The 20,923-nt window shown below is 28.7% G+C and overlaps 1 protein-coding gene across 8 annotated transcripts in view; it reads right to left on the bottom strand.

Annotated features, from left to right (window-relative positions):
• Positions 1-16,153: 16,153 nt before the first annotated feature.
• The window catches only part of LOC132923392 (hormone receptor 4-like), an 81,152-nt gene continuing 76,382 nt past the window's right edge, over positions 16,154-20,923 (bottom strand). For all 8 annotated transcript variants that reach the window (XM_060987366.1, XM_060987371.1, XM_060987370.1 and 5 more), the window contains one exon: positions 16,154-20,258. In XM_060987366.1, coding sequence (XP_060843349.1) covers positions 20,178-20,258 — 81 coding nt within the window. In that variant the 3' untranslated portion in view covers positions 16,154-20,177. The remainder of the gene's footprint in view (positions 20,259-20,923) is intronic.

The following is a 20,923-nucleotide window of genomic DNA, read 5'->3' as shown; positions in this document are numbered from 1 at the left end:
TCAACAAACGTATCAGTAGAACCGTGTAGAACCGTTAGGTAACATCGTGGTTTAAACCGTACGCACACCCAGGTTACATATTGCATTGTTCTGTGATATTATCATTCTGCACATGAAAATATATAACCCATGAATAAATCTGGCCCTATGATTGGTGTATATTATATTTGGAGCGAAATTTTAAATTATTACGGACTTATTATTAATATGGAACAGGCTACAAGCATAGTGTACAGTGTACAGACCTATAAACTAAGTTTTAAGTTTATAAGTATATAATAACTAGTTTTTAGGTCTATGGGTACAAGTACCTACTCGTATTATGATAACATTGATAATTAATTATATTTCATAGTAAATAGTAATGTAAAAATTTAAACTTAAAATTCACATTAGCATATAATATAATAAAAATAAAAATGAGTAGCATTATTTATATTATACTTTGTCAACCATTTCGAGATATGTATGAAAAGTAACACCAAATCACAATACCAAATTATCAAGTCATTACTTGAATGTTATTATTTATATTATTATTAATATTAATTAAATTAACATACCTATTATGTGTAAATAAATGAGTAAATTGAATTAATTTCCAACTAAAAAGACAATTATGGAAATACGTTTTATGATTCCTGAAATTTTTTTTAGATGGTCTATGATCAATTAAAGCTGATCTACCTATAACATAATTTAATCAGATTTTGAAAACATAATACTATTGTTTTATCTGTCATATGACATATACTATTATACACACTACTACACTAGAGTCTAGAAGTATTGATTACAATAATTCAATTATAACTTAATTACATTACTTTATAACGATAATAATATGTGCACATGTTCATCATCATCAAATTTTTTTATTAGAAAAATGTGTCCATAGAAATATTGATCTGGGTGCAACACCGCTACAACTTGCGCTCCCCGCCGACGACATGTCGCGAAAGTCAATGCAGTTAAGGTCTGACAGCGCGCGTTCGACACAAGTACTCATCGACCCCAGTACTATTACTTCGTAGTATTCACTATTCGTTTATACCAATTATTGTAAATCTTGAAATTACAATTTTGTTATTAGATTATATTTTTGGAATTGCAATTTTACATATTGTTCAGCTTCTGGCCACCCTACAGGCAAAGTAATCAGGTGATTGAAGTGGCAAATTCGTAGCACTTAAAAAATAAAATGTATTTATAATATTATACTATAATTTGAGACGGCGGCAAATGTCCTGCTTATTGTATAGGCGGAAAATTGCTTAATCTGCCATTGCCATTATTAAGTATTTACTTTCTCATATTACTGCGTATGTAGCATGTACTATGTAGGTACAGTAATTAATAATTAATAATTAGGTACAGTGTAAGTGTGTGGTAACAGGTAACACCTCGTTACATAAATCAATAACGATAAAAATTAAATAATAATTTATTTTAAAAACCATGCTTATTACTTACCGATTATTTCCAAGACTACCTATTATGATCACCCGTGTTATCTCAACTACCACAATTTATTAAATAATAAAAAAGTATATATTTTAACCTATTCTAAAACACGATGAAATGTAATTAATAAAAATAATGAATGGATGTAATAGTATAAAACATCTAGTAAAAAATATATAATAGTATAAAACATTTAGTTAGGTTTAATAATTTTTTTTAGGGGGGAAATATCAAATAGGTTTTAATATCCATTAAAATTTTGTTAAATGGTGGATCGTTTGCAAGATTTTGTCGCCAAACAAATTCGGTCAGGTATGAATCCAAATGATGGCGATGAGCTCTTCCCCTATGTTTTTTGTTTCGCCACTTTGCCGATCCCCAAAGGCGTTCAATCGTTTGAGTGAATTAAAAATATTCATATTGACTAGACGTAGAATAATATGGATAATAGGACGACTGTCGACTGACTAACGAAATAAATACCGGCATAAAATGGTTATAATACCTATAATATATATACTAAAATAATTGGCTTGTAGTAAATTGTACATTACGATGATATAGATTACAACGCGGGAATATACATTTATAAATAGATTCCTCTACGGAGGTATACAGAGGTAGGTTAGGTAGTCTTGAAAATATTTGGGTAGTCGAGATAACCCAGATGATTCAAACAGGTAGTCTTGGAAATATTTTAGAAGTCGAGATAACACGGAAATACCTAAACTAATTTTATACTAATACAACTAAACATTTTATTTGATTACGTTTTGTAATGATTTATAAATTTGCATTTAAACTATTTGTAGGTAGAAATCAATATATAAATATCTACAGCTTATAGGGGGATCTATCTCGCATATCCCCCCCCAGTGATTACGCCCCTGAATTTCACTGTATCTGTCAGCACTCAACACTACGTAAAACAATTAATTAAAAGGTATTGTGATATTTATTCAAATGTTATACACAGAAATAATGTATAATTACAGTGAGTGTGAGGTGTGAGCAGTCCTAAACTCAATTATCATGTAGTGTTTAAATTAGCCTGATGATCAGACCCTGATCTATAATAAAGCGTTATGTGAACGAATAAAATTGTATGCTCATCTATAATATATATACATATTAATTATTTAATTATATTATATAAATTATAGGATGGAGTGTCATAACTCATAATTCGATGTAAAAATGGGAATTTGTTGCAATGTCGCCGTACAATAGTATTAGTATGGTAATAGACTAATGAATATTATTCACAAATAAATATAATAAGAATAATACAAGAACCTTAGTGCTCATGGCTGAACAATAATAATAACAAAGCCAATCAGTATAGTATAATATAATTTAGATAATAATAATAATAATAATAATAATAATAATATAATAATAAAATGTAGAAAAACGGTAATCACCAGTTTACATAAAACAAAGAGCGCGCAGTATCATTCGACATTCACAGTAAAAAGTTGTTGCCTAAAATAGTAAAATCTATATAGAAACAAATGAATATAAATTTCAACTGTGAATTACATTGCCTGGTACGCTACGTAATACTACGTCGGTTGTGTACTCATGTCTGTATCCGGTCGCTGCTGATGTCGCACATCTAGGACATATTTTACCCGGAAAAAGCCATTCCAATTCAACATTAGTGACATTTTTTTTCTTTCAACTCACCGTGTACGATCTCCAACAGTGAAAATATCACCATCACCTTTATCGATACTGCCCACCCCCTGAGCCTGTACCGCTAACCGTAATACCGCAGCCGTCCAAAACGCGTTTTTAAAAACGCAGATCTGAACAAGCATCTCCGCATGAGCGTCTAGAGCTGTGTTTGAAGAACGTGCGTGATTACTTACAGGACGACAACGAGTATAGCTTTTTTTAGCGTAACCTAATCAGTTTCATGTTTCACTATATTTAATCTATAGTGGTTATATACTGTAGCCAGCCAGTCAGCATTTGGATTTTGCACTGTTTTGTTTTTCCGAAAACCATTGATATAACTATACTATATGAAATGCGTATAAGATATAAATTATAATAATTTATCCGAAAATACTTCATATTTTAAATTTTATAAGTCGGTTTAATGATGTTTGTATCTAATTTAAAAGTATTTTTGACGTTTTATACCTTTAACCTTTTAGGAAATGAAGTCAACTTTTTATAAAACTAAAAATATTTTATACTACAATTATAATTGTACTCTAATATAGAGACATATATATGTTGTAACAATAATATTTTTTAACTATTTTATAGTTTAATAATTTATTATAAATACTACTGGAAAATATAGTGTATTGCTGTAAATTATCAATTAAGTAGGTTAAAAGACACGTACCGCAAATACGTACCTAAGCAAGTTCTATATTTTTACCTTGCTATAAATTTATAATTTTTCCATGATTATAAAAATTCTCCAACAAGACCACATATTAAACATAATAATAATACGTATAATGTATTATGTATACACGAAGTTTTTTCAAAACCGTGGTTTTTAGTAGCCTTAGGTATTAATATATAGATTTTCGTGATTTTATTGATATAAAAAGATAGGCTAACGGTCCTTTACTATAATGCACGATAGCACATTTGTGGAAGCTTCCTGTATAATATACACGTTTAAAAGATATACCTACAATTAGATTTTTACGGCAAAATTATCAAAAAGTGACGGAGACAAAAAAAAATGTTGATTATTTAGTGTTTTTTTACACGTAAACTGTTTCGGCAAAACATCTAACAATGCGTGTAAAATTTCAGTTCAAAAATAAATCCTTCACAGCGAAAACTTGCACACGAGTTTATTCCAAAAAAGTGGTTTTTAGTGGACTTAAGTGTTAAATAATCAGATTTTCGTTATTTTATTGATATAAGAATGTCCGATGGTCATCCTTTATGCACGCTAACACGTTTTTAGAAGCATCGCGAGTACGTTTCTCACTTAAAAATATGTAGGTATGTTCAGTTTTTTACGGCGAAATCGTCAAAAAGTGACGAAAACGGATTAATATTAAATAAAAATATCGAAAATTTCGCGTTATTTAAACGTAAACTGTTTCGGCAACACTACTGATAATTTGTTTTAAGTTTCGGAGTCCAAAAACAAATTCCTCAACCAGAAAACGTGCATTTGAGTTTTTTTTCAAAATAATGGTTTTTAGTGGACTTATAGGTATTAAATATTTGGATTTTCATACATATGCGGTCCCTTGTTTTTTTTAATTTTAGTTGTTGTGTGCGTATATCTGTTGTTTGTCTTTATTATCCAATTGCTTATGTTTAAATTTTTGTCTCAGGAATAAATAATGACCATTGATCTTTTCTTACGTTCAAAACATATATATATATAAACTTGACTTGCGCAAATTGTATTCGCAGATGCCGCACGTAAACCATCTGCTGCACCTACTCGCGCGCGTTTGATACATACTTATATGGAATATCATATGAATATTAGTGATCAATAAATTAGCAATATTAATTATTATCATATACACGCAGATATATGCCCTGACAATTACTAAATCAATAAATCATTATCGAAGTAATAACGGCATCGGCTGTGGCGGTGGCAATCCCAATCAAACGCAGACTGACTTTAGTACAATCGATCGGCAATAAATCGTCTCGTAACAGTTCAACCGACGGTGTTACTCGGTATGATAACGAGTGCTAGACATATACATGTGCACTAAGGTAACTGCAGACGAGTCGATGATATCCGGAATATGCGTGCGCGCGGTAACGGAACTGCAGTAACGCACGATGTAACGGCCGTCGAAGACGTCGGACGACGACGATAAACGTTCACTTGCAGTGCTTGCGACCACGAGTAAGCGAGAAAAGCGGCGGCACACACTTCGATATTGATTTATTGCAATAATAGAACATGAGCTTTTTTGATTAGTCATTATCGAGTAGTCTCTGGACGATTACATCAACATTTCATCCATTAAACTCAACATGCATAATTTTTAATGCAAAATTGTATACAATAAAATATATATATTAATAATTACATATTATGTGTAATTTTTAATTGAATATTGTTGTTTTTTTAATTATGTGTTTATTCACTTATTTATTCTAAATTTACAAATAGTTTTTTAACTGAGCTGTTCTTAGCTCAAAATAAACTATGTGGTTTCGATGAGCTCATGTTTTGTAATCATTTTATTACTGCATGTACAATATTATAGACACAATAAACGCGCGCTAAAGTAAAAACTACTTGTCGTCCCACGTGTATCACGTCGTTTTTTCGTGACGAACTCATGGTCCGAAACAAGACGGTTGATCGCATTATCGCAATCGGATACGCACTTACACTTTATCTGTGACGACAGACGTCGACCGGTATAGCACCCGATCCGCGGTGCGAAATATGATATTTTGCTATTCCGAAAATTTCATCTACGCACGTATTACATAATACGTGTGTCACGACGTCATGTCGTCGATCTTAATCAATTTCGTCGTTCAATCGTTTTTTGCAAATCCAACAGCTCCTTTAGAAATTATTTTGATAAATAAATTAAATATATAGTAAATATTTGTGCATACAGTCCCGAATCCAAAATATATTTACGGAGGGGGGGCGAATACCATGTACGTGTCGTATTTTATCGGCTGCCAAAAACAGACATCCTAGATTTTACCTGTGTGGCAGAGTTTATGCCCTATGGGAGGGGGCTATAACCCCTTGGCCCCTCTTGTCCCCTCTTGAACCCCTCCCTTGGATAAGCGCCTGTGTGAATAGCGCAGTGACTCATATTAATCAATAATGTATGTTCTTCATTTATGTTTACAAATACTCACTTTATTAAAACTTAAAAGTATATATAGCAAATATGTATAAGTACCATAAATTTGCCATCACAACATACAAATTGTTTAGTAATCACCGGCCGCTATACATATTATAGTAATATAGTTTAACCTAATACATTTTATTGGATATACTTTATTAATATTATTGCTTAAGTAAAAATAAACAATAATACGTTGTGTGATACAAGTAAAGCAAAGGTCACCAAATGATGTCCCGTTCCATCAGACAAATCATTTATTTATGAATTATTATTTTTGATGGTAAATAAAATAAGGTTTTCATACGTGATTTATACACTCGATTTTACCTTTTTAAATTAAATTAAATATGAGCATGTAAACATGTAGGTACATAACTTTTTTCTAGTTCCCAAAAATTTCTCAAATATACTTAAACAAATTGTCTGGATTCCTTTTTATCGTTATTCAAAATAAATATGAAATCAACGAAGATTGTTGGTTTTGTAATATTTATAATATTTTATGCAAAAAAAACAAGTGGAGCTAAATAACTATGACCCACCTATAGGCATCATTTTACACTTGCTCTGAGAGTCAACCAAAATAAATTACAATACCTATACTCATCCCTCCTTCTAAAACATAACTAAAAAATCGGAAAATATTAAATACTATCTATATCAAAAGTTTTTTAGAAATCATGGATACATTTTTAAATGGTTATTTTGTTTACAGAATTGTTATTGTATTTGTTGATATATACTAGAATCTAGCTAAAATGTGTAACTTATATGTATGTAATATGTATACGTATAGGTTATATGCACAACTGTTTCCATCGGTTAGGTTGCCAATCATACCGATTGTGAACCATAGGTATACCTATAAGGCTATAAATACCGGTATTTCTTTATTTTATATTTTTTTAATAATATATAATAATATTGTATGTACTCGATTAAAAATACACATTATGTATTTATAATATGTGGTAAAATCGTCTAGTGTTTATAACCGGACGTGGAAGTGAAATATGGCTGGGAAATATATTATATATGTATAAAGTACGTTTTATACCACCTGCCTATTATCACAACATATTATAAATTATAATGCATCAATACCCAATTCGTTTAATTAAATACACACAAATTGTATATAAAGTATAATATGTATATTATAAGTACTATTTACATAACATTATTGTCTATACGTCTCGCACAATCTATTACCCAGGTTCGGTTTGTGGAGCGTACATTGACGAAAATGGTAAGGTCGCCAACCCGCAGCCGAGATTTGGAAACCGGAGCATGCGGGATTTTATAATATTATATTGATAGAAAAAAATAAAAACAAACAGGAAAGAATAATTAACGCATTGTTTTTGGGATGGTTATTTTGTAATATTTATATTAATAATTGAAAAAATATAATGTGTAAGTTATGGCCAAGAAAAGCCATACTGCATAAAAACTTCACCTCAATTAGTAAAGGTCACGCCGAAAATAATAATAATAGTAAAATCACAAAGATGTAATACGACATAATAATAGGGCACGGCTCCGATCATCAGTTACCGGCACATATACCAATAATAATAAATATATATATTCATAAACGTAATGCCGTTAAACACAACATTTACATCAGTAGTAAATTGTGCACAATATAATAGTGCCATTGAGCACAATAATAAATATATATATATATATCTAACTCAACAATTAATACCGGCCAAGGTATTTATTTCGTACATAATAAATAATAATATAAAATATCACTAAGAAATATCCTATCCAGTGTGCTGAGCGTCGTCCCCGAGACGCCCTCGGTGATAGATTTTCGACTACTCCAACATGTTGTCCGGTGGAGTGGAAAAACAAAAGTGTCATATAAAAGGCCGTTAGGCGTATCATGCATCGGACAGAGTACGTCGACGGTATTACCTAATGGTTATATAATAACACTTGGCCGGTATAATATGCTATATCTAATATTTTGATTGGTGGCATTAATTAATACATTGACAGCCGGTCACTCCGGACCACGGGACCTACTGGGAAATGGTGATAGTGTGTGTGTGTGTGTGCACGTCTTTATAGATTGGTGTCGTCTTCGGGCGTCGGCAGAGGGGCCCGCGGGACGGAGAGCACTATCGCATCATATAATATGTTAATAAAATAGAAATATACGACATTGAATTTGGTCCGTTACAGTGTATCTAAATATTGAGATCTATCGATTTATGAGATAACTGTTTCTTATAAACAAGGCTATAAGGATTTTTTCTTTTTACTTTTATGTTCAAACCATTTCATGTTATACCTAATATTAAGGTTGATATATACGTATTTCTATCTCATCACAGGGTTTTATCTTAACATCTCTATTTGTAATATAACAAATTAAATTTTATATAAAATGTTTATAATGTAGAGACGGGCACGCCCTCGAGGGATAATATGTAGAATTTGGGGGCCCTGAAAAGGGCGATTTTATGTCTTCCCCGTGAGAGAGCACCGGGTCGGGATTAACCGCCCGGCAGGGAAGAGGGTTGTCGTTTATCGGCGCGCATTCAGTCGTGTGGCGTGATGCCGCGGACGTCTGCAGCGTACACCTAAGACCTAACCCTACGCGACGGCACTTCGAGAACGTTCGTCGGGCGTCATAGGTATGACGATCCCGATAATCGATTAGCTCTGAGCGGTGCACGTCGATATGACCGCTATCGGTCGTGCAGTGTAGACACACCGGCAACACGTCGTTACTGAAGTCCGCTGTGGTTGGCTGTCGGCTAATTCTGTACTAGTTCACGACGTTTGGTCGACAATTCTGTCGTTAGTATTTTGACGGGGGCGCACAAAAAGATTTGACCAGCCGGCGTCCGTGAGGACATTGGTGTGGTGTGCGACGATGAGTCGACACTACCGCCACTGCCCGAGCCAGCTGAGGCGAACGACCAGATAGGTACCCTTCGCCCGTGCGCAGTCTTATGTGGCCCACCACATTATATCCGCTCCACAGCCTCAACGTGCCGTAGACCGTGGTTACCGAGTCGGCAGTAGCCGGTTAGCTCGGATCGTCGTCACGCGTCTGGGCGGGTGAGGACCGGGGTGAGGAACTTTGCGTATGTTCCCCGCCGATGCCATAATACCGTATTGCCACAAGCGGTGTGATTACCTTGAACCACTCGAAAGGGCTAGGACCGAAGGGCGCAGGTACGGACAACGGCGGATCGCGTCGTGGTCACCAATTTTACGGGGCGCACAAAAAGATTTGACAGGCCGACGTCCGTGAGGACATTCGTCTGGTGTTCGTGGCAGGTGGTCGCAGCTGGGTAGAAGCTGGCGAAGCTTTGCGCCGCTCAGTCGACACTACTCGAGCCAGTCGAGGCGAACAACCGGGTGAGTCTTATGTGACCCACCACAGTATCTTCTGGTCTGAGCGTACTGCTACGATACGGCGTAGTCGATGGTGTTCGTCCGGTGATCGGTATCTGTTAACGGCGAGCTTCTTTCGGTTATTGTTCTGTTTTCTTCTCTTACTAGGTTCGCCGCCGATCGTCTGGGTCTTGTTTCTTCTTATTCTTCTGCTGGTTTTCTTAGTTCTTGACAGTTTGAAGGTTGAGAATAGACTGACGATATTCGGAAACGCATCCGTATTGATACCCGTTGGTGTCAGTTATTAGGACGTTGATTAATCTATATAGCGTTGTTACCATGACGATGAATTACTGGCTAGCTACTACATTATTCTCACTTAACACGTAGTTTTTTCCCTTATTATACTTTTGATTCTCTTTGGTATAGAATTGTATGTTTTTTATTAGTTCTTCTACAACTACATATATATAAATACTCAATCGCCTATTACGTATGACGATGTTTATTATAATGAAATATATAAATATTCAATATTATTGTGTATTATATTTATTTTTTATAAATTATCGTAGCGACATTGCTTCGTTTAACATTATTCAAATATTATGTAGCCATCATGTAATCATTTAGTTATATATATCTCAATATATATTATCATAATGTAACATGGAAAGTAAAATGTAACCAATTATTATTTTTTGATATCTTTATATATGTAATTCTACTGTACGTGTGTATGTCACTGAACTCCTTCTAAACGGCTAGACCGATTTGAATGAATTTTTTTTGTATGTGTATGTGTATATGATGTCCTGGATGGTTTAGATTCACAAATCAGCCGGATAAAGTTTATTATTAATGTGCTCTTAAATTGCTTAAGGAACCTCTGTACAAAATTTTAAATTTTTATTTTTATTTTTAACGGTTGTTAGGATACTAAAAATATCAAAAAATAAAAAAAAACTATAAATATGAATATGAGTTGAATTTAGAATCCAAATTTTTAACTTTAACATATATATATTAATTTAATGATAATCATACAAATCGATTTTCAAAATAATTATTATTTGGCGTAATATTATAACGTATTAAGTATATATTATACGTATGTCATAATCACTTTGTAATGTTTATATTATAATTAATATATACCTAAATTATACATTATTGAATGGTCCCTAATCTATCTAGAATAGCCAAAAATGTCCCCGTATTTTATGAATAAAAAAATAAATATATAGTTTTACTACTTTGAAAATATTTTAATACAATTTACATAATTAATATTAATAATAACATAGGCATATTTTATTTTGGCTTTTACGCTCTTTTTTATGTTTATAAATTTACCTAACCGTATTTAACGTACGAAAAACGGATACACAACAAATATAATATTTATCACCACAATATTTGTAAATAGCAAAACCTTTTTTTCAGAGTATGCAAGAAGACGATAGAAGTATAGACCACAGTACGCCGTTATTGACGTTATTATATATTATAGACTATATCTAGCTATATAAAAAGAAAAGTGTGCTTTATAATAATCAACGTATAGAGCCGAACCTATTTATGTTATCGAATTGAAATGTTGAGGATAGATTAACATTATAATTTCACCGTGCACTAAAAAAGGATTTTTCAAAATGTTGTTTTTAAAAGGTTGAAATCGGTAAAAATAATTGATTTTGCATGAAGGGGGGGAGTGATATCAGTTAGTTATTACTATAAATGGGCGCTGAACCAAAAAATGTTAAGAACCACTGGTGTAGAGTATATATAATGTACCTATATTAATTTGGATTGCAAAAAACTTTGAAAATGTGCAATTTTTTCATGATAAATATTTAGGTAGTACCTCAGTAAATATTACAAAATAAATCAATACAATTATAATGTAACATATTGCATATGAGCGTTATGCGTAAAAATAAATTTACTACCAAATTAAATAGTCGTATACAATAAATATAATATATTTTGATATTGGGTTCAATATACTAGTTGTATTCTTTTTAAAATTGTTTAATTTTTTACAATCCATTTACATAACTCATAATCATGTATTTTCAAAATTTAAATCGATTATGAATCTTTTTATTTTTTAAAGAATTGTGTACTTACATATACAAATGTTGAGAAAGTATACTTATCATATTTTTTTTTTTTGCCTTTTTGCCTGTAGGTAGCAGGTATATAATAATTAGAACACGGATGTTGATGACTTTTTTTTTGAAACATCATTGACGATGTTTAGAAAATGTTTCATGTAGGTACACGAATCTATATAACTGATTTTTATTTTACATTTTTGTTGCGTTTTAGGTCATTCATTAGAGATTTAGGACATTTTTCACTATTTTTATTACCAATTGAGTGATGAGAATTGAAATAAAAACAAACCACGAGTACATTATATTGTTATATTTATATAATATTTATGTAAATAAAATTTAGGTAACATGTGTACAATTATCAACACTCAGTAATCTGCAGTATTGATCAAATCTCGTGTTTTTTTCTAAACTTTTTCGCTGGACAATAATTTAGATATTAAACAGATGTAATATTATTTAGTTATGTTTCTAATAGAATTTTAACATAGGTTATAGATTCTTAATAAACATTCAACATGATCTTAGATTTTGACTAACGGCCTATATTCGAATACACGGAGTGACCCTTTATTATCGTTTTAGGTCAAAATACGAGAAGTTGGCCGTAGCTACTTTTTTCCAATAAAGAATAAAAATAAAATAATAATATCTCCAATATGTTCTTAAGTCATATTATATTAACTTTTTTTAACAATTATATAGTTTTAATGACATTTTTTCACTTAACTCAAAATTAATTAATGTTTTGAAAATAATTCATAGTTAATAATTTTCATTGTTTTTAATTAATTATTTTTTTACTATAAAGAACTTAAAAAAATTGGCCCACAAATATTTTAAAATATGACCTGGTAAAAAAAAAAATGGGAAATCCCTGCTCTAGAGTATTATTATATTATTATAAATTTATTTAATAATATGGTAATTATAATATGACAAATGAAAATGACATACCTTTAAAGTAATACATGTATATAAAATAGGACATTTAGGTTAATACCTATTATATGTCCTATATTATAAACTAATGCATCAATATACATGTATATGTTGCGTTGCACTGCCGCACTGGCGAAGTATTGCAGTAAACTAATTTGCAAACACAAAGATTTACCTTCACGTTTTAGTATTTTTTAAAGGTTACAGAAGTCCAGCGTATCTATACATTTTGGGCCATGATCAAATTTTGGATAAGAAGAATATTGTATTAAATTTTTAAGTTTTTAAAAAATTTAAAATGTCTATTATTTAATATCTTAAAAAAAGCTAAACTGTTATGGTAAGTCTGTGTATGCCGTATGATTTAGGTATGCTTTGATTATTTACAATAATGACATAATTTTTTTTAAACTGCTACTCACTGCGTTTTTAATGTTTATTAAATACCACTATTTTTAATAACAATTTAAAAAGATAAAATATTCTACCAAAAACCATTCTCAACGTTGAAGATTAAAATATTTTCTTCTTTAAAAAGTATTACAAAACAAAAAAATACACATTATAAAACTAAAAATACTCTATTCCTAGCTCCACTAAGTAGGTACTTACCTAAAATTGTGTAGCAACAAAAACAATTGATCTAGCAATGAAATTACCGTGACTTATTTAACAAGAAGCTTCTAGTAATCTAGTCAAGAACCTAATGCAACTAAATACATATTCTGAAAGTCATTATTTTTTTATTCATACTTAGTTCGTTTACGATATAGATATATACAGTGTAATAAGATTGTTTTTATAATGTCAATCAAAGACAGAATTCTGAAAAAACTTTAAAGTATTTTTGTTAGATATTTAATTTACATATTACACATAAAAACGAGTTTTTAAGAGTTCGTTGAAACAGTTAAAATAAATACCTTATAGGAAACTATTATTAATATATTCTTTAATCGGGAATATCGTATGGTCTTAACTCATAATACTCTTAGTTAAAACTTAAGACTCTTCAGTCTATACTCTATATACAGTATACACGTAAATCATAGAATTGCTAAGAATTAATAAATTGTAAAGAAATTATTCCATAATAGTTAGATTACAGTTAATCATTAGAATTGCCCATTATCTACATTCGATTATTTAATCCTAAAAAAGGTTGGCCATTTAAATGAAGCGATATAAAATGTTGCACCCACTAAGCTAATTTTCTAAGGGTCTCCTTGACCCAAATAACAATATAGGTAACGCAGGTTTCCTATATATAATATGTACTATGATCACTGATCATCGTTTAACATGCTTTAAATTATTAAACTTATCTCGTGTTTTATTATATAATATAAATTAATAAAATGTATAATGGTGTTGTCGTTTTTTGGTACCAGTTACTGGTTAGACGGTACACAATATAGTATTGATAAATCATGTTTAGAAACTATTTTGGTAAAAGTTTTCGTTATAATATTATACAGCTTATTATTATTGTTACTATTATTATGTTACGAGTATATAGTATATACGCAGCAGGTGAAGGTCGTCGCATTTCAGTAGGCATGTCTTTTACTTAAACTACCAACCAACTATAACTATACATTATATGATTCATACATCTCTTCAAAGAGACGTTGACATGAATTAATTATTGAAATAGTGTTTTTAAGTGTACAGAAATACAGAATATTATTGCGAAGCACAAGTGTATAATAATATATTATTATTAATATATCCGTCTACAGCTGAATGAAAGTGGGGACGGAGGTCAATACGTTTAAGAACTTGTGCTTCGAAAAAATGATGTCAATGTATTGAAAGACTAAATGATCGTCGTGGAATGGATTTTAAACATTTTTATAGATCATAAATTCATAAATACACACGTTTATACTCATATACCTTTATATAGAATGAGATATTTTAGTTTAACGACGTGAAATATTACTTTTTTACCACGCCCCCTTAAATATTAATCAGTTAGTCTTGACTCATAAGAATAGTAGATATCCTAAAATATATATTATATTTATATAGCATTATAGCTGTTTTATCACGATTTTTAGAGATATATTACATTGATTGATTCGAGTTAAGATAATGATTCTTAGTATTTGTATGCTCTATGACTTTTGTGTTATTTATGCACGTGGCCCACTAATTAACAATAATAGTCATTCACACATAAAAAAACTATAGTCATATAATTATATAATTAATAATATGTAATTAGCTTAAAATTTAATTCTATGAAATAGTATATATTATACAGAAAGTATATCATAGGCCATTGTGTTTATAATCAATAATCATGCTTGACATGCTTTCTATATCTACTATAACTATACTAAAAGTTATAACTCACTTGTTTAACCGGCTTCTGCTTAAATTTTAACACATTAAAGATACATAAAAAAAAAGGAAATTCAGATTTTACTTGTGGAATATGGACTGAGTATCTTCAATCATTAAAATAACACGAAAAAAACTGCAATTTAAATTTTTTATTTAAAGTCTAATTAAAAAAAAATATGATACATTTTAATAATTGTGAACCTCTAATAGAGAAATAATTTTCAAATTGATATTTTAAAAATATAAATAAAAAATTCAAGACTGGTTTAAGACTTCTATAGACCCAAGACCCAGACAATTCTGGGATGCTCATTTACAATGTACACGGATTTCCGGGACAGCAGTCTCCAAAGATATCGATGAATACTATTAGATTATTCAATATCTAAGATAATTTTAATTTTAATTAACTTTTATAAGTATCTAAAAATGAGTTGTTTAAAAAATCAAAACAATTTATCAACAATATTTTTTTAAATATTATCAATTTTTCGTCCTTATATTTTAAGTTATACAATACTGCATAAGCTGCAGTACTCATATTAGAAAAGTAAAAATATTTGGATAAATATATTAAATCGTACCAATGTATCTTTATTATTTTTAAATAATCACAATAAGAGCTTATGAAGAACCTTGTATCTTGTATTAAATTTTTAATAAAAATTTTCTTATAAACATTTATAGGGAAAAAAATAATACAAAAAATTGAAAATGTGTATTTATTGTTCAAAAGGACTAAATGGAGAAAAAATATTTAAAAAATTATACTACGTACAGGAGATTATAGCATAAACATTTCTTACACTAAATTGTATACAGGACTCCTTATAAGTTCAATCAAAAATATTGAAAATATATAGTCATAATATTTTTGAATGAAATGTTTTTAAAACATACCATTACACTCTTAATGGTACAATGGCTATATATAGCTAGTATGTATTATAATATAATATGTGGATGTGTAAATAAAACAGTAGGAAAAATAATTATATGACGATATATTACTTAATAACGTCTATAAAAAAGGTATATTAGAGTTATATAGACGCAGTAAAATATTAAAAAATGTAAAAAACAATATTATTATATTTTATTATTATTTATTTACCAAATTACCTGTCTAGTTTATAAAACAAATAGGTAGGCTTTACATGTAAGATATCATACGATAAGAGTTGTTTTTTCATTTTGCTTTACAGAAGAAAAAATAAAGTTTTTTTTTCTCTTTTCCAAACACAGGTTTTAAATAGGCTAATAATAATAATAATAATAATAATAATAATAATAATATTAAAAACAAAATTAAAATAAAAACAAACAAACAAAATGCAATATTACACTAGTATCGACATTAAAAAAGAAAAAAAACAAACAACATCAAATATATATTATAATTATTATGTTTATCTTTCAAAACTTAATCAGCATGTTTAATCAATTAATTTAATACCCTAGCTAATAATATGTAATAATCATTTACTTGAAACGTATCAAAAATCAAAATATTACACTATAGTAGTAGGTGTAAAGTGAATGTCTATAGATTTTGTACAAATACTGACTGAACATTTTTTTATTTACAAAATAAAATATTATATTAATTAAAATATCAATTTATGTACAAAATATAAATAATTTCCTAGTGTATTGTTTTAAGTCATGTAGGCTATAATATGCGTATATATTATATAGAAAAAATGACGACACTCATAAAAAAAATGTAATAAAAAATGATAATAATAAAAATATACATATATATAATATTATATATATATATATATATATATGCAGTGAATATCATATAGTATTAAAGTCAAATTTAAAGCAAAATATTTTTGAAAAATTCACGTTTATCTAGAAAAAAAGTAAAACAATTGAGCTCATTTGATGTTCAAATAGTTATCACAATTATGTTATAATTTTCAATTAAATATTTATATTAATGATTTTCTTTTAGAAAACCGTAGTTAAAAAAAAAAATTATGAAACGTATAAAATTGTCTTTTATGTGTCATGAATTACATAGAATTCCATAAGAAAAAGATATATTTACATGCGATTATTGTTAAGTGTTTCAAAACGTTTTACAGTCATTTGGGTATTTAAAATAAAAATCATCGTTACATAGTTAAAAAAAAAATTATATTGATTTATTAAATCGCAGTATCAAAATACAAGAAAAAATTGATTATAAACTATAATAAATTACACCGATGGAATATATAAATAAGGTTGTGTGAACTTAAAACGTTTTGAACAATACACAGCAGGCCTAAGAGACGAGCTATTGCGTGTTTCTAACTTTATTTTTTTTAACTTTTAGTACAAAATCATTCATCGCGTGTAATTTACTAATTAAAACTAAAAAAAACCCAAAGATTTTAATTCCAAATTATCACTTTTATTATATTACAAACGTTCGGAAAAAATCAAACAGAACCGAAAAAAATATTACATTATATTAGTCGATTAAAATTAAATTTTAAACAACCATTGATTAAAGAATTATTCAATTTATGTCCTATGTAAAAATGTTAAAATAAAAATCGTACAATAGAATTCATCATATAAAATTGAAAAATTGATTATTTTAATGTATAGATATAATAAAACAAGTCTTATGATTCAGTTATTTAATTATTTTTTTCATTTACTACTTTTATTGCTTCGATAGATCATTTTTAAAAAAAAATTATTTTTATAGCCTACATTTCTATCAAACATATTACATTATATGATTTTTATTTAAAAGACAGATTCTGTTATACAATATTATTTAAAAAAAAAAATCAAAAACAAGCGCAAAGGCACCGATTTTCACGGATAAAACAGTCAGTGTTTACATAATATAATATTATTATTATTATTACATATATATATTTATATATATTATAGTATTATAAATAATTTTTCTTATACACAAATAATAAACATTTAAACATTTTACAAAATCTAGTTTTCAAGTACAACGTTAGTAATGTTGGAACACAATTCATAACGATCAAGAATATAATAAAGGTTACAAATTAACAAAAAAAAAAAAAAGGTTAAACAAGATAATAATACCTATCCCCAATATCGTATTTTACTCCTATATATAAAAAAAAAAACACATTGGACATAATTTACAATATTTTTCTTACCAGTTAAACTAAAGGAACATGTTTGCAACATATATATATTATATGTGTGTACCTATTTTCAACATTATTTTTTTCGAGCCTAATATTCGTTTTATGTTTTAATTATGCACCTTAGCCTACGTAGTTTATAACCCGTAGGTATATATTTTATTATTTATAATAATTTCTTTTTTTTCTTTAGTTTAGGAGTCGTTTTTATTATATTTCAATAAATTGGTAACTTTAACGTTTGACTACCTATTCAGCTATAGTTTTTAATCTAAACATGTAGTTTAGTGTAAAGTGAATCTACCTAAGCGGTTAGATATATTTATGTATAATCGTGAATATTAAATAGGTTATCTATTTGAGGTAAATATATCATATTATATTGTTTTGTATTTATAGGTAACCTAGAAATTGCTGGAGGAATAGTGGGGCATTTGAAAACAATCCAACCGATACGGTTGCGATGAAAGCGCACTAGGATTTTATTTAGAAAAAAACCTAAGTGTTAAATTTAAATGGATACCAACCATCCGTCGAAACGGTGTCGAGAAATGCATATACATATTATGTATATATTATTATAGACAGATATCTAACGAAATTTAAATATTTAATTTAACTTAAATTGTATATTACTATATTATTTTAATATTTTAAAATTAATTTTTCGTTTATACGAAAAATGTATAAAAATATAGTTTTCACGTTTTATTTTTTTAACTTATTTTTTTTTTATGAAAATATAAAAGTAGTATAATGCAAAATTGTTATTTATATACTGGCAGTGTGTTGATTAAAAAAATTAAGTATTCACTTATTTTTTAAAAAATAATATAGGTACAAAAGTAATATATATTTATACATATTACGCGATGAATGAAAATTATGTAAGTCAAACTATATTTTTACTATATAATAATTATAAATTACGTTAATAAGAAATCACAAAGTTATCAGAAATACCAAAATAATTTATAGCCATTTCGAATATATTATGTATGTGAGAGAGTTTGTATGTGTATGTGTGTGTGTCAGTATTCAATACGAATACAATGACGGTGCCCATTACGTTTTGCCTAACGCCACTCGATCAAAATTAGGAGGAGAGTATACCGTAAAGAAACACTCGGAAATAGAGAGAATGATAGAGTGATAAGGGGGGGGGGGGGGTTGGAAAAATAGAGAAACAAAGAGAGAGAAGATAATATAATTCAGCAATCAGCCTACATCATTTAAACAAAACGTACCTATACTAACGTATTTAATATATAAATATATATATATATATTATACATGATTTAGGTACTGTACGCATGAGTTTATACACTCGAAATACAATATAACATTACAACTACAATTAAGTCTAATTAATACAAAGGTAACCCATACGCGTATACCTATATCATCGACATCATATATTATTATTATTATAATCTCTTTCGGCAAACTTTTCTCATATCGTAATAATTATACTATCTTAAAATAATATATATATATATATACGTAGTTTATACAGACGTGGGGCAAATTTTCACAGACAATATATTATTATACTAACATTATGTTAACATTATAGATACTTTTATATAGCTGGATTCAACGATTAATAACTCCCAAATCGCAAAGGAAAAACTCAAGAGTCACAAAATGAAACGTATTAGTAATACATAAAAAACAAGAAAAACTTAAAAAAAATATATTCCTAATATAAGAATCTCCTCTCGGTCACATAATAATATAACAATCAACAATGCACAATTTACCTACAAAACGAATACATACTAACTATATTACGGTAGCGTTCACACGCGCATGCGTGCGAGGTAGACAAAATCTAGACGTTTCAAATTTCTTCTTCATTTTCACTTTCATATATTACATATAGTTATTATTTTGGTAACTGGTTCTATTCTATTATAATAATGATGATCAGTAGCTATCCTCTGTGCATAATGTACGCACTAACTTCTGATCGTGGAGTTCAAGAGGAAAGGCACATAAAACATTTTTGACTCTAATAAGAGCGAAGCGGCTGACTGAATCTGTAAGGGGGAAAAATAGTAACATAAATTTTTTAATATCATGATTAAATTTTAATCACACCTAACAGAATTTCTATTATTTAGGGGTAAAAAAAGTACTCGCAGACCATGTTCTAAGGATTTTACACTACTGTCCAAAAAAGGATGTTGATAACCGTTAATTTGAAGATAGTTGGAGAATGAGTGATGAAAATGTTAAAATAAACAATATAAGTTTAATATTATTTTGAAATTATTATGGGACGAGTATACGAGAATGTTTTGAAATTTAAAAAAATGTATGCATGTTGTTAAGTATTTAAATATTTTAGTTTTTATTTTCTGGTGATTCATTTTCAAATTTTACTTTAACGTACAATTTTCATGTCAATTTGTTATTTTTAATTATAAAAATGTAATTTTAAAGAATCAATATTAAAAATTAAATATGGATTACGAATGAATATTTCAAATACATCATGTTAGGTACTAAATCGTAATAGATTACTTGTTTAAAAAAATATGTATATTATTGTATATATAGGTATTATATTAACTACATAAATATATTTTTTATATTTTAAAACGATTTGAGTTTTATTTATATAATTTTAAAAATGTTCTTTATAACACTGAATAAACGATTATTTTATTCTAATCACTCATAGTGTAATCCCAACTACACT

The sequence above is a fragment of the Rhopalosiphum padi genome, chromosome 2 (assembly GCF_020882245.1).
Source record: "Rhopalosiphum padi isolate XX-2018 chromosome 2, ASM2088224v1, whole genome shotgun sequence".
Taxonomy (NCBI): domain Eukaryota; kingdom Metazoa; phylum Arthropoda; class Insecta; order Hemiptera; family Aphididae; genus Rhopalosiphum; species Rhopalosiphum padi.
This window is presented reverse-complemented; position numbering and strand designations above follow the sequence as displayed.